At 43.3% G+C, this 14,728-nt stretch overlaps 1 protein-coding gene across 9 annotated transcripts in view; it reads left to right on the forward strand.

Annotated features, from left to right (window-relative positions):
* The first annotated feature begins 3,342 nt into the window (after positions 1 to 3,342).
* The window catches only part of RAPGEF6 (Rap guanine nucleotide exchange factor 6), a 122,129-nt gene continuing 110,743 nt past the window's right edge, over positions 3,343 to 14,728 (forward strand). The window contains exon 1 of one of the 9 annotated variants that reach the window (XM_030229206.2): positions 3,343 to 3,822. In XM_030229206.2, coding sequence (XP_030085066.1) covers positions 3,754 to 3,822 — 69 coding nt within the window. In that variant the 5' untranslated portion in view covers positions 3,343 to 3,753. The remainder of the gene's footprint in view (positions 3,823 to 14,728) is intronic. The other 8 variants (XM_030229207.2, XM_030229202.2, XM_030229203.2 and 5 more) reach the window with 8 other exon arrangements.

A 14,728-nucleotide genomic window follows, 5' to 3' on the forward strand; every position in this document is an offset into this window, starting at 1 on the left:
ATAATTTGGTTTTTCACTTTTAATTTCAGAAATTGAAATTTTGAGCTGCAAAATGCTGTCACAGCCAAGAGGTCAACATTCTTATGTAGCTACCTGAGCAGTGTTGTACCATTTTCAAAAATGTAACTTTCCTGCAAAAGGTGAGCTCTTAGAAAATTCCTAATGATCCCTTTGCCTCCCCAGTTTTTCAGGAAGTTTATCATCAGAATAAGTATACATGATACCTCTGTCTGAAGAGGTTCTTTCCATTGGGCATCCCAGAATATTTTGTGTTCCTCTAGTTAGGCAGGGAATTAATTTGTGTATCCTCCTCATGGTATGTTAACCATGTACTTAGCTAGTAGTTGTTGCCAAAGATGTGCATGAATGTCCAAAGGGATTTTTTTTCCCAAAGCTAAGAAATTAAAACCAATAGACTAACAGCCGGATTGGAGAACGAGAGGAAGGAAATTGCCAGGCTGTAATAGAACTCACAGGACACTAAATACATAGAATACATTAAAATATTTCAGGGCATGATGATTATGAATCTCTCCCAGTGGGAGAGGTGAGGAAGTTGAGTTTTACCCTGAGGAATCTGGGATGTGCACACAGTGGTAAAAGGCATTACATTAAAAGGCATCTTTGGGAGTGTCAGCAAAGCAGAACAATTGAGGGAACATACTGGGAGGAGGAGATGTACTCTGTAACTCAGCTGCTCTTCCCAAATTCACAGATGCTTGAAGTAGAAACATTTAATCTCCTGAGACTGCAACTCATCTGTATTAATAGCAAAGCACCTCTGATTCTTACATGATACAGATACTGTTAGTTTTCAATTTAAAACTTTGCAGTAAGTGATTGATGCTTTACTTGTTCAGGGATACAATCCAGATAAAGAGGAAGCAAATTTTGCCCTCTGCATGGACAACAGGTGTGCTGCTTGGCCACTTCCCTTAATCCCAGCCCTGAAATTACTCACTTGTGAAAGCCTTTTAATTGTGTTTAACCATGTCAGCTTCACCACGTGGAGACATTGGCTGCAACACCACTAAGCAGTGAGGTTCATGACACTGGTTTCCATTGTTCTCCAGATAGCTGGGAAAATAAACTGTATGGGTTGAAATAGCTCCCCAAATAACTGCAGCTATTAGACCCATTACCTACCCAAATTCAGGTGCTTTTGGAGTGAAGGAAGGTCAGGTGAGCCAAGCAATTAAATTGGAATGGCAGCTTTGATTCCCATGGAATACTGCTGGCTCCCTCACTGCTCCTGTGCCGAGGCTGGTGTTCAGGATGGGAATTTGTGTGCTAAAGGAATTTTTAGGCTACTCGCTTTATTTCCACTGTGAGTGTCCAGTTCTGTGTTATGTTTGTTGCAGGAATGCTGAACAGCTGGAATAGGTGATAAAATGAGTTCCCTTCTAAAAGCTAATAGGGCTTAAATTATTTCAGATCCATGAAAACTGTGACTGCATAGATCTCACCAAAATCTGGGATTGTCTTGCTAGTTGTTAATTAGCTTTTTTTTCCAGCCACCTGCAACTGGAGAGTATTGATTAATTTTTACATGATCTTTAAAAATGAACTGAGCTGGTAAAGCTCTTGATTTGCTATTACATCTCTGATTAAAAAAATCTCCTAACAGAAAAGGATTAATGTTTCAGTTATTTTCTTCTTTTCTTCTCCTTAGTTACTCAGGATGACTTTTTCTCTCTATCTTTTCCATTTGGTTCCTGGCAGGGAATCTGAAGATTCCCACACCACTGGAAATGGTATTTGATGTATTAAAGTTGAAAGAGGATAACATGTTCTGCCAAATAACTAGTACAAACTTCTGACCTCTGGAAGAATAATAGACCTGATATTTGGAAGTCTTACATTTACAACAGAAGTTCAAAGAGAACAGAAAAAAAAAAAAACTCAAAGAAAATGAGTTTTGATAGACTTCATGAGACTGAAACCTGTGTCTTTCCTGTCAGTTTTGGGAGCATCTCATATTCTCTCTGTTGTGCATGAGGTTTAACGACTGGGATGTTAAGAGTAGCTTTTCTTTAGATCCTGGCTGTCTCTCCCATGGTTGTTGAGCCTGCAGTGATACCAGGCACATCATCAGAACAGTCTACACTGGAGGAAACGTTGTATTTCCTGAGATATTTTTGTTTGGAAGAAAACAGTAGGAATATTATAAAACAACGTGGAAGGGACAATCGAGTCCTTGAGCACAACAAAGGTAATTGTGCCATAAAGGGCAAGTGGAAGAGGACGGGAAGGGGCAGCTGGAGAAAGGGCAGGAACAAAAACACTCTTGGTTATTAGGAAGGAAAGAAGAAAAAGCAAAAGGGTAAACACAAGTTGTATGCCTGCAAAGCTTTGATCTCATAAATTTACAGAATCGGACTTGTAATAGGAAGGAAAATCTTGCGATGCGTGTTTGGTATGTGGCTGCTTCCTGTTGTCCCCGAGCGGCCGTCAGGACAGGCAATGCAGGGCTGGGAAGGAGTTTGTAAATCCCCACAGGACCCCCGAGCTGTGGTAGCGCTTTCCTTACTAACGTATTCCTTATTTGTATTTAATGCCGAGCTGTCTCCCGCGAGGCCGGGCGGGGCAGCGGGATCGAACCCGGCCGGGCTCTGCAGTCCTTCCTCACTGGGCACCGCCAGGATGGGGCCGGTCCTGCAGAGGCGACCTAAGGCAAAGGTTTGGAGCAGCTCAGGAGTCACGGAGGAGAATCAGCATTCGATGAACCGCAGCGTGAGGGAAAGGGGGAACGCACGCAAACTCCGGGGGAGTGATGCCACGACACCATGCCTGGCGTGATGCCTGCTCACGGGCACTCTGCTCCCAAGTGATGCAGAAAACGCTTGCTTTCGGCTGTAATTGCTGAAGAACACGCCTCGTGTCGGGTGCCCAGGCAGCACAAAGCAACTTTCACCAGAGACTCGCGGCCTCTTGAGGGCCCGGCACGGCCGCACCGCGCACGCGCCCGGCCCCTCCCAACACTCGCGAGCCTTCGCCCCGCGCCGCCCGCCAGCCCTGCCCCCTGCGAACTCCGCGGCGCGTGGGGGCGGAGCCCGCCACAGCCCCGCCCACAGCCCCTCCGCCCCGCCCCTCTCTCTTCTTGCTGATTCTCTGGGTTAAAGCGCCCGCTCTCGCGCTTTTCTATACCGTGGGATGCGCGGCGGGTGACCGGGGCGGGGGGGTCCGGGCGGGGGCGGCGGCTCCCGGCGTGTTCAGGGGAGACGCGGGCTCGTAGCCGGCCGCGGGGTTTCTCTCCGGACCCTCTGGCGCCGCGCCGCGGAACAACTCGCCCGACCGCATCGCTTTGTGCGGGCGCGGAGGGCGGAGCCGCGGGGGCCGAGCGCGCGGGGAGTCCCGCTCGGGCCGGTAACTTCGCGCACGGAGCGCTCGCGCCGCGATGGGGAGCGGCGCCGGCCGCCCCGGGAGCGCGCCGGGAGCCGCCGCCGCCCGCCCCGAGCGCCGCCGCCGCCGCTGAGCCCGAGGCGCCCCGAGCGCCGCCCGCCTGGTGAGCAGCCAGCCCGGCGGCGGGCACCGCGCCCGGTCCCGCTCCCGCCCCGGCCTCCCCCGGTCCGCTCCCCGGCCGGGCCCCGGCGCGGGGAACGTTTCGGGGTGCGTCCCCCGCGGGGCCGGAGGGCGGCGGAGCGCGGGCAGGAGCCCCGGCGGGCCGCGCCGGTGTGATCGCGGCGCGCCCCGCGGCAGCGCCCCGCCAGCCGCTCCCGAGGCGCCGCGGGGCGGGGGGCGGCGGGCTGGAGGATGAGCGCCCCGGTGGAGCCCAGGATCAAACAGGCGCTGCGGAAGAAACCCGCCGAGCGTACTCCGGAGGTAAGGCGGCTCCGGCTCCTTCCCAGCGGGTCCTTTTATTTACTTTCTCACTTTTCCTTTGCGTAAATCCGTGTTCCGACAGCGCGGGATCCGCGGTGAGCACACAGACCGGGCTGGCGCACAAACTTCTGTCTGGAGCTCGGTTATTTATTTATTTCTCTCCGAAGTCGGCCCTCTCGGGACCAGCAGAGCTTTAAACGCCCAGAATCACGCTGGGTACAGGCACAAGGCGCTTCATGAAGTGCTGCGGGCCAGCTGTAGGAAGAAGAACAGCAAGAAGTAGATCACCGAAAAGTAAAATGATGCATATTTCAGTGATGCAAAACTTATGGGAAAAGTTAGGGAGCTGAAAGGCTTTGCTTACCTGTACAGTGATGCAGATTTAAACAAAACCAAACTAATTATTCTGCCCAGACTTCATAAAGATGTTTCTGCAGTGAGTGGGAGTGTAGAAATGTGTGAGGCTAGTAAGCTACAATAAAACGCGTTTTCCAATTAACTGCCTTCTCTGCCCCTTCCCCACAAGCTACTCTGTAATCAGCCATGTATCTTTGGGAATGGTAATGTCATGGAGCACTAACTTAATAATGAAATAAAGTTTATATCATTTGCATTTGTTGAAGGTCTGATTGGAGTTTGTTTGCTTACTTACCCTTTGCCTTCCTTCGTTTCCCTTGCTGTGATTTTTTTTTTCTTATGTGTTCAAGAATTAGTGCTATGAAGTGATACACTTGAGTTTTTCCCTTGGAGACTGGAAAACATCTGTTCTCCCTTGGTACTTCGTGGAGAGCAGAATGTCCTGCCTGGTCTTCCTTATAAGTTAATTATGGAAGGGCTACTTAGAGAGCTGCTCAGAGGCTGCTCCGGGGTTCATCCTAGCAGGGCAGAGTCCCTCCTTCCCTTTCAAGTCGGCTGAATGAGTGAAATACAGATGTTCAGTCCCAATGGTTACTTGCTTTGGGATATCCGGCACATTCCTCCTTGTGTCTCTAAATTAATGATGAGGCAGTCTCAGTATCCATTCTTTTTTCCTTACTTTTAGTACTCCCCTCTTGCTTCAGAGCTTTCTTTCTCTTCAGCTGGAGTCTTCAGTTAGTAAAATTCCTTTGCTAGTGTGGCTTGCAGTGTTGGGCAAGTGGGTTCATCACAGAAGTGTCATTCAGGAGTTGGCATTCCGTGCTGGCTTGTCATGGCTTGGACGGTGGGGAACAGGTAATCTGCCTTGGCCCAGAACCCCTGCTCACCACTGCTCCTGCTTGCTGTACCAACCTCTGTGGCTGTGTAGGGCTTTTTGTTCCTTTTTTTTTTTTTTTTTTTGCTTTTGGCGTCCCCAGTATCCCTCCAGCAGCTGTCATGGAATTCCTTGTGGTTGTCGCCTTGTTTTGGCTAAAACGACCTAAGTATAATTATTTTGCTTAACCTTGTAGTGTTAAGCTGTTAGATATCACAGTGACTGACTGCTTGTGGGTTTGTGTGCATTTGTGTAAATTTCCATTTGAGAGTGACATGAGCGTGGTGTGCAGGTTTGAATTTGCCAAGGTATCTTAATTGTGGGCTATTTGTTATCTAAGTAATAATACTTCTAAAATTATTTAAAAAAAATAAATTCCCTTGTTAATTTGACCCTGTTTTGGCAGGCTAATTTTAGAGACACTGCACAGTGGGACTACATGTGATTAAAGTTAAACATGTACTTAAAACTTGGCAGGATTGGGTCCTTGGTTCTTGCTCCCTGTTACTGAGTAGATAATTACAATTAAAACACTTTTTCCGTAGGATGCTTTTGTTTACATACATTTAGAAAGAGAAGCTTTCCCATGATTTGATAGCAGGGTATACCTGGGGGTGCCCAGTCAGGATCTGTGTTACCTGCTCAGGTACAAAGCATGGAATCCCCTGTCACAGTCACACTGACAGATTTTCCCAACATCTGCTCTGGGATGTGAGGACAGATGGACAGGGTGGTGAGTGAACTGGAGAAAACAATTGCAATGTTGTTTATTCATTTATTTATTTATCTCAACATCCTGACTTGTCCTCTTTCCTCTTAGGCTGCAAGACTTGGGGCAGGGAAGCTGAAACCTGTTTAGCGCAGCCATTAGGATCAGACCCAAATTTCGGGTGTCCCTGCACAGGATGAACAATCTGGTGACTCCTGCCTTGAAGTATCCAGTTGTGCACAGACTAACGTGTGTGTGGCTTCATTTCTCCCCTCCTACTCGGGTGGGAAGGTGTTATCAGTTCCTCCCACACAAAATCAGCTCCACGGGGCCACTCGTGCCCTTTGACTGCGTTTTTGTGCAGGAACCCCCTCAAATTCCCCGAGCCACCATTGGTACTTGGTGATAAGCCAAAGCTGCTCAACCACAAGAGTTTTAATTGCTTTCAGCCCCTTTCTGCCCCCATCTGTGTTTCTGATCCTGCAGTTTATGTGAGCAATTTACCTGGGTATTCATTACAAATTACAGGGTTGGGGCTGTGCTGATCAGTAGCATGGTCTGGTGCTTCATTCCTGTCATCTCTGCAGCCTCTGGAGAAATACAGATAAACACTCCACATGCCACATTTTCCTTACAAGTAGTACAATTATCCATCTGATTTTGATTGTAGATTTTTTCCTTGACAAAATGTTTTAATTTCTAAGAATTACAAAACTAAGCAGAGAGATATTAAAAAATTGCTATAATTTACTTATTTTGAAATTTACATCACTGTCTTGTTCAAGTAAATGTTTTTAGTTCCTGATACTACAAATATTTTTGTTTGGAAAAATCTGTGTTAGGGCAAGTTTTCAGTGTTGTGGTAACATTCCAATGTTTGCTAATTGTTAAAGTGTATAAGTTATGCATATTAGGCATGTACACACTTGATTTTTTTTTCTAGTTGTTGTTGCTCAGATACTTCATGTATCTTCATGAAGATGAACATGTAATCTTCAATTTATTTTGCCAGGGGGGATTATTTTGATGAATTTGTAGGGATTGTAGCAAAAATTTAATGATGCATACATTTTTATGTAATTTTATGTATACATACATATTTTGTGTATGTTTTTTAAGTAACACAGTGCTGTGTTACGCTGTTTAGAATCTTTTTTTGGAACTGTCGACAGCTGGCAAATATTTTGCTCCCTTTCCTCTGTTTTTGCTGCATCACTGGAGGTGCATATTGTTTATATGTGATGGAAGTGACTTCTCATGTGGACAGAGTTCCAGAATGTCTCCTAGTGGACTGATGCCTGTGTGTGTAGCAGGTGCTGCTCTGGGATTTGAGTGAGTCCCATTTAGTCAGATGTCTGCCTTGCTGGTTCCCTGATGGCTTGTGCCCCTGTGCTGACACTGGAAATAAATCTGTGTACCTGTCTCTCAGGTATGGCCTGAAAGTGCAGAATTTGTGAGCAATCTCTCAGATATTAGTTTTGATGAGAGATTATCCTAACAAATCATCTCTTCTGTCTTGTCAGAGGAGGGCAACTCTGGCAGTAGTTGGATACTTAAAAAAAATCATCATACCTATAGTTAAATAATAGGACTTTTTATACTCATTTACTATTTTAATGTATGCATTTTCCTCCCAAGGTTATGCAGATGCCTGTGTGGTGGTAAATCTGTGAGTGTTTATGCATGCAGATCCTCCAGTTTTTGTTTGGGAATATGGGATTTACTGTGCAGTGTTTCTTGTCACAGGTGGGGATATTAAATTGGTAATTTGGGAATATTTTAATAGGAGAAAATCTTTATTTCAAAGCAGTAGAAGGGAAGGATGAATGCTTATGCCACCATGTGTGTGCTCTCATTAAATATTTAATTTTTGTTGAGGCGCTGAATTCCTTATCAGATCCATACAAAGGCTCTGATGTTGGTCTTTAGGGGAGTTGTTCCTGCTGCCACAGATAAGGACTCAGTGGTTGATAGGGCCAAACAGCAAATGATTGTGCGCCTTTTTCTTTGTCTTTCCTTCTCCTCCCCTCCCGTGAGCAGGCTCTCTTCCATTTTTAATGGAACCTCTTCCCAATATAGTATCTTTTTAGTTCTTCATGACTTTGTTCTAGACAGTGTTTACTTTCATGGCTCAGAAAGCTTTGCTTTTATTTGACATCAAAGAATTGGAGTTTATTTTTATACTCTGAGCTCTTGTATTTTCCTAACTTCATCTTTTTGCAGTACTTCTTGATTAATGTTAATTTGACTTCATTTGGCAATACTAATTCTTTCTTCTCTTCCTGTTCCCTTTTTATTAATACAGTGGAAAGAGGAAAAAAACCTAATTTGCAGAATTGTGTCATGACAGTGTCTGCTGTTTGGAGCATGTATGTGATGCTTCTTGATGGCTTAGATGTAGAGAAGTAGATCTGTGTGAATGTAAATCATGCACAAATGGTACATTGATAGGCATTATGAAATAGCTGTAATAAATAAAATAAATTATTGTTGACAGCATAACAAAGGCACTCTTGTACTGTACCACAGCTGAGCCAAACAGAGGAGAACATCTGCTTCTTGTTTCCAGAAATAACTGGTATTTTGAAGTGGGTTTTTTAATCCTTTTAATAATTTTCTGTAAACTCAGTAGGTGAAACGGGATTACCCATTGTAGAAATCTGTTGTTTCTAGAATCTGAGGTGAGCTTTTAGGAATGTAACTGTGTCAAGGTGTTGGCTTTGGATAGCCATTGAAAGTAATTAGAACTGTAAAGTCACCACAAAAATGGGGATGCTTGCAGTTATTGTAAAGCCAAAATAAATTTGTGTTAAATGAAGTTGCAGATGCTGGTTTCTGTTTATTAAAAGCACCTTGCTGTTAGTATGTGGGCCTCTAAAACAGGGACAGAGGAGTGATGGACACTTAACTTCTGCCATAATTTTCTACTACCTAACCTCTGTCTTACTCTCATTCCCAATTTTTTTGTGATCTGTTTTTTATAGGTGACACTGTGTAAGACTTTTTGAGCACCAGTTCTGGAGCTCAAACTGAAGATGAGCAGCAGCCAACTGTTGTAAAACCCTTGAGATTGTTGTGTGTTTTTGTGCTTTGGTGTCTTTGCCAGAGAACCTCCTGAAACCTTGATCAAAGATGCACTGACCAGTGCTTCATGACTTCGATCCCTCACCATGCAGAGACTTAGGCTGATCTTGGGCAGTGGCTGTGCTGGGAAGCTGGAAAAGACCTTTAAAGTGGAAAAATTAGTTATCACTGGTGATAACCGAAGTGATAGAACACGTACTGACGTGCATGCAATTTACTGCTAATGAATTCCTTCCTGGGCCCTTGGGTACCCTGTGCAGATTTTCTTTCTGCACTCATAGGGCAACAACTATCTTTTACAGTTAGAAAAACGTAAAACCTTGTAATATGAATAATTTATAAGTAGTTCTGTGAAGGCAACAATTAGAGTTTTACTTACGTTCAGTATGATTGAAAAACCCAGTGCACAAAAATTGTTTCATTGACAAAAATGTTGAGTAACTGCAACTTGAGAGAAAGACTTACATGCATGTCATTGACACTATATTCCATCAGCATCATGCTAGGACTGGGAAAGAGCTAGACTTGTGATGTTTTTTTAAAAATTAGATTAGTCTCTTTAAATAAAGTGTGTTGTAAAGCTTTTTTATAGCCACCTACTAAAACCAAAGTTCACAGCAGAGGTACATGAGGAGTGGCACATTGAGTATCATAGTGCTGGCTGACAGTTCTTAAGATTCAGTCTTACTCACGAGCAGACTATAGTTTCTGTGTTAATGAAGCTGAAATTCCTATTACTTTTTATTGAAACAGTCATGAACCTTCTCTCTTCTTCCTGTGCTTTCCTGCCACATAGCTTTCAGTTGAAGGTAAAACAAAACCACATTTTTTTTCCCAACTCCTCATTAATTTAATGTATTTAAGTTCATGGTAAATACAGCAGTGAAAATCCTGGAGGATTGTCTAACAAGCCTCAAAGCTTTGGGAAAACAGCGTCTCTTCAGCTGCCAGCTTGATGAGCTAGGAAGTTTTTAGTGCCTAGATTTTCCTCTATTTTGTGTTGTGCTTTAGGTGGGTAGTTGTCTCTTATTTTGTTTCTTAACGTTGTGTAGTATCATGAGTCTTCATCTCAATTAGACCTGTGGTTTTCCTGTAATAAAAAAGCCAAGCATGCAAACTCTTATATTACCTCAGTAAATGCTGCTTGATAATTCATTTTCATTAACTTTGTGTATGTACCTTGTTTTCTGAGGTGATCATGAGTGATGTTCTTTGCCAGATATATTTTATCTTTTAGTCCAAAAGTTCAGATAAATACTCATGGGTGCATGTTGGCAGTAGTTGTTCAGCCTTCCTAAGCATCCCTGGGAAACCAGTGCAGGTAAAATGTGGTGTCCCATCCCCAGGACTGGGCAGGGTCAAATCTCTTCTCTGAATAATTGAAACTAACCTCAATTAGCATCTTTTATCTGTGTCTGATCACAGGATTGATTTGGAATTCACAAAGTCTTACTTAAAAAGCAGTGGTGCTTGGTTATTTTGTGTTTTCATTGCCATGTGGACACAGTTCTGTGCTTGTGGCATACAGTTGAATTCTTGGCCAGAGGTAGTCAACAACCTGGCTTATATAAGTAGCCAAATAATTCAGATTATTATTACCTGGAACCTTAAGTACAACACACTTTCTGAAGCTGAAATCAGCCCTAAATTACTTGAACATAAAAAGTAAAATTCATCGGTTGTTTCAAATGAACGAAATACGATATTGTAACAGTTACCAGTTTTAACAAATGTTAATCTGTGTAAATATACAGCTATATGGACTTCAGTATATGTCTTAGGAATGTTGTTTGCCTCTTTTTTATTAACATTTCTTTTAAGTTTGTTGTGCTTTCATTAGCAGGCCTGAAGGTGTTGCTCATATTAGTTTTTGGATTATTTATGTCTTAGAGACGCAAATAAGAGTGTGCTAAGCCTTGGACAAGGTACCTTGTTCACAGAGGAGGGATCTGGTTTGGCTATTCTGCAGGTATTATCTGGCTGGAATACCTGCAAGGAAACTTTGCCTGTAGTTCTCAGAAATAAATATTTTTTCCAGCTTTGTTAACAGTGAAGCCTTTTGACTTCAGTCAAATAGAGATTTGTGGTTCCAATGAAATAAATCAGGTTTCAGGGCACTGTTTCAGCTTTGACTTCATTTACTGGTTTTACTGAAGGAACTATTGACAAATAGATTTTTCATAAGGTCTGTCTAACTAAGTTTTCTTGTTCAAAAAAAAAAGCAATATTGAACAAGTAGAGACAATCAGCATGAATATTTTGGGATGGGTGAGTTTATTGATTTTTAGAGTCTGTGTCCATATTAACCTGGATGTTGAGCACTGTTCTGGAAAGGAAAATCTGGGCAGGAGTGAAAGGATTAAAACAAACTGTGATGGAAACAGGGAAACATTGCGATGTTTAAGTTGCCTTGTAGTAGGTGTACATAATTTGTTAATTATTTTTGGAAGATTATTGTGAACCACAGCTGTTTAAAAAAAAAAGGAGGTCAAAACCAAACCCACAAAAAGCAAAATGCCAGATAATGTAAACTTTTAATAAAAACTAAGGGAAGGAAATTAGATTGAACACTCATTGTTTGTCACCTGGTGTAGGTGGAACATGCATGCAGTTGTTCCATCTAATAGCTGTGACTTTGTGGTATCTGAGCTCCCTGGCACCTGAGGGATGATCAGGCCTTCTTCAGGTTCAATGAGTATTTGGTGAATAATTTATAAGTATTTATAAGTACATTTTTTATAATTTATAAGTATTTAAATATGGCTCTAGGATGGGTCCTTGGGACTGTGTTGCCGCTGCTTTCCCTGGTGTGGGCAGACCCTGGGGTTTTTGTTTGTAGGGGTCACTCAGAGTTGTGTCTCTGAGCCAACATTTTGGCACCCTCTGGGAAGAATGTTGGCAGGCTTTAGCCTTTCCTTGTGCTGATACTGATACCTTGTGTAGTGGAGTCTCTCATCTCTTCGTCACAGAATGGTTTGGACTAGAAGGGGTCTTAAAAACCATCCTCTTCCAGCCCCCTGCCATGGGCTGGGACGCCTTCCACTAGACCAGGTTGGTCTAAGCCGTGTTCAACCTGGCATTTAACACTTCTAGAGATGGGGAATCCATGTTCCAGTGCCTCACCTCGTAAGAGCAGAAGTGTACAGATGTTTTGTGTCTGTGACAGGTGGTGCTCTTTGGAACTCTGCACAGAATTGGAAGGGTTATTTTAAGTTATCTGTGCTGGCCCTTTATTCCTACATGTTTCACTCTGCTGTTGGGTCATGACTAATGAAAATTCCTCCATCCAGTGTAAAGTCTGCTCGCCAGAACATGGATGTATTAAAGAGAAGATGAAATTACAGTGCACTAATAACCCTGTGGACAATGCCTTATGTATATTGGCATTGTTTGCAGAAAGTTGAGGGTTTGTGTGTAGTGAGTCACTGAGTTACACATGACAAGGTAAAAAGCTGTTCCACCATCCTTGTTTGTCTCCTGCATGTAATTTCCAATTCTGATTCATTGAAATGAAGTGGTGAGCAGGAATGTGGTTCTGTTATGGGATACAAGTGAGTGGATATCTTAAAGCACTGGCTCAGCTTTTCAAACATGAGGTGCACCTATTCCCAATGCTAGTCCAGTTTACATGAAGGAATGTGAGTGCAGTTGGGTCTAGATGAGATAGAACTACAAGTTAACCTTGGGGAGCTTGAGGAATTGTATTAGAATCAAAAAACATCCTGAGTTGAAAGGGATCCACAAGGATCCTTGAACCCAATTCCTGTCTCTGCACAGTACCATCCCAAGAGTGAGTGGGACTGATGAACACAGCTGGTGGCTTCCAGTATTTCTTGTGTCTAAGTCTTGGTGAAATTGTTCAGTCTGAACATCCTACTTAAGCCTAATGGTTATGCAGTATCTATTGTGTGTAGTTGCACAAAAAAGTCAGAGGCTGTTGCCTAATCTAACTTGCCTCTGCAGGTTGGGGTTCATCTGAAGGAAGTAGGGCCACACCAAAAGTGGTAGCAAAACATTTTGGCTTTGTAATTTGTGTGTTAGTGTCTCTTGCTTTCTATGACTCGTATGTGTGTGTGCCTGTTTAAGTGTGAGTGCCTGCTGCACACTTTGTGTATATAATTTTTAGGTATCTTTTCTCCAAGATATATGTACAGTAATGATTTTAAAGGAAATTATATTCTAAGGCACTCTTACGTGTATGAGTCTTGTATGAGAGGAAAGAAGAGGGTCATGATCTGTGTGTGTTGGTGGTTCTGCAGAGTGAGATAGGTCAGAGGGTGCTTGCAGGAATTCTGCTCTCAGACCCGGGGGAGGAACATTCCCAATCAGTGATGGCAGATATCAGTGTCTTCCCTCTGGGAGAGCAGTCCTCAGCCTGGAGGAAATGCTCTTGTGTACTTTTACAGAATCACAGAATCATTAAGGTTTGAAAAGACCTCCAGGATCAAGTCCAGCTGTCAACCCAGTGCCACCACGGGTTCACCATTAATCCATGTCCTTGAGTGCCTTATCCACACGGTTTTTTTGAACACTTCCAGGGATGGTGACTCTCCCACCACCCTGAGCAGTCTGTTCCAATGCCTGACAGCCCTTTCCATGAAAAAAGTTTTCCAAATATCCAAGCTAAATGTCCTCTGGTACATAAAGTTTGAGGTAATTTTTTCTAGTCCTAGGAGAAGAACATTGTGTCATTCTTTAATCAGTCCAGAGTCTGGTATGTGTAGGAACAGTTTGTCTGAAAACACTGTTGTCCAGGTGTGGCTTGATCTCTTCTTATTGCTTTTTTGTTTTCTTTTTTGAAGCTTCTCCTGCTGTTACAATCCTAACACAGTGATTTTCAAGCACAGATTTCATTAGCATTGTGCCTGTTGGTTGAAGGAATTTGAGAATCTGGTGTGAGTGTAGATCAGAATATTTAACCAAACGTTTCTAGAATACATCAAGTTTCTAATCTGCCTGTGAAGTCATTCTCAAAGCACAAAGTCTTCTTCAAATCTCCATCCCTCTTCCTTCATCTTGTGCAGAAAGTTTGGTGTCTGATACTGATGCTGGCATGCATCTGCCTTGGGGTGTTTGCTGTGCAGCCCCTGTCTCTGTTCAAGCTTTCAGGGGGATGTTAGGATGCCCTGAGAGGGCTGCACATCCTTTTGTTCTTTTTATTTATGTTTTGTTCCAAGGAAGTCTTTAGAAGGTTCCCTCAGTGGTTCTGGGTTTTTCTGGACTGATGATATATTTGTCAACAAGACTTTAGTGTTGGAGAGGTGATTGTAAAACAAACTCATTGTTTTCACTCTGTGGTTCAGGGCATACTAGAAACTTACAAAACTAGGAACTAGAAACTTACACATCTAGTATTTAGAGATATTTTTCAAGCTCTTGGCCAAAGTAACTGTAACTATAAACCAGAGATGACAGCAGATTGTTTCATTATAATCTTCATACTAAATGCAGGATTTAGGGCTCAGCAGATGTGATTGTGCAGATTAGGTCATATGTTAGTATTGATCAGATATTTCAAGACCTAATTCTCTAAACTGTGATGGTAAATGTAGGGGGCAGAAAAATGACTCAAATTTCTGTCCATTGCTGTCACAGAAGACACTCAGTGCTCCAGAGCAGCTGTGGGGACCCTGCAAGCTGCAGCTGGTGGGAGCAGGCAGGTGGTGCCTGCAGTTTCCTCTGTGCTCCCCCCCTTGCAAACAGGGGAAGCTGGGGACAGGTAATCTCATACCTGGAACTTTCCCAGATAGGGTTGGTTTGGTTCTTTCCAGAAGGTAATGTGACTCCTGCTTCATATAAATCCTGTTAAAGGAGCAAGTGGAGTTAATGTGTATTAGGGTAGCTGTTGCCAGTCATCTTCCAAAGACCATGTGAAATGTTAT

The sequence above is a fragment of the Serinus canaria genome, chromosome 13, assembly GCF_022539315.1.
Source record: "Serinus canaria isolate serCan28SL12 chromosome 13, serCan2020, whole genome shotgun sequence".
NCBI lineage: Eukaryota > Metazoa > Chordata > Aves > Passeriformes > Fringillidae > Serinus > Serinus canaria.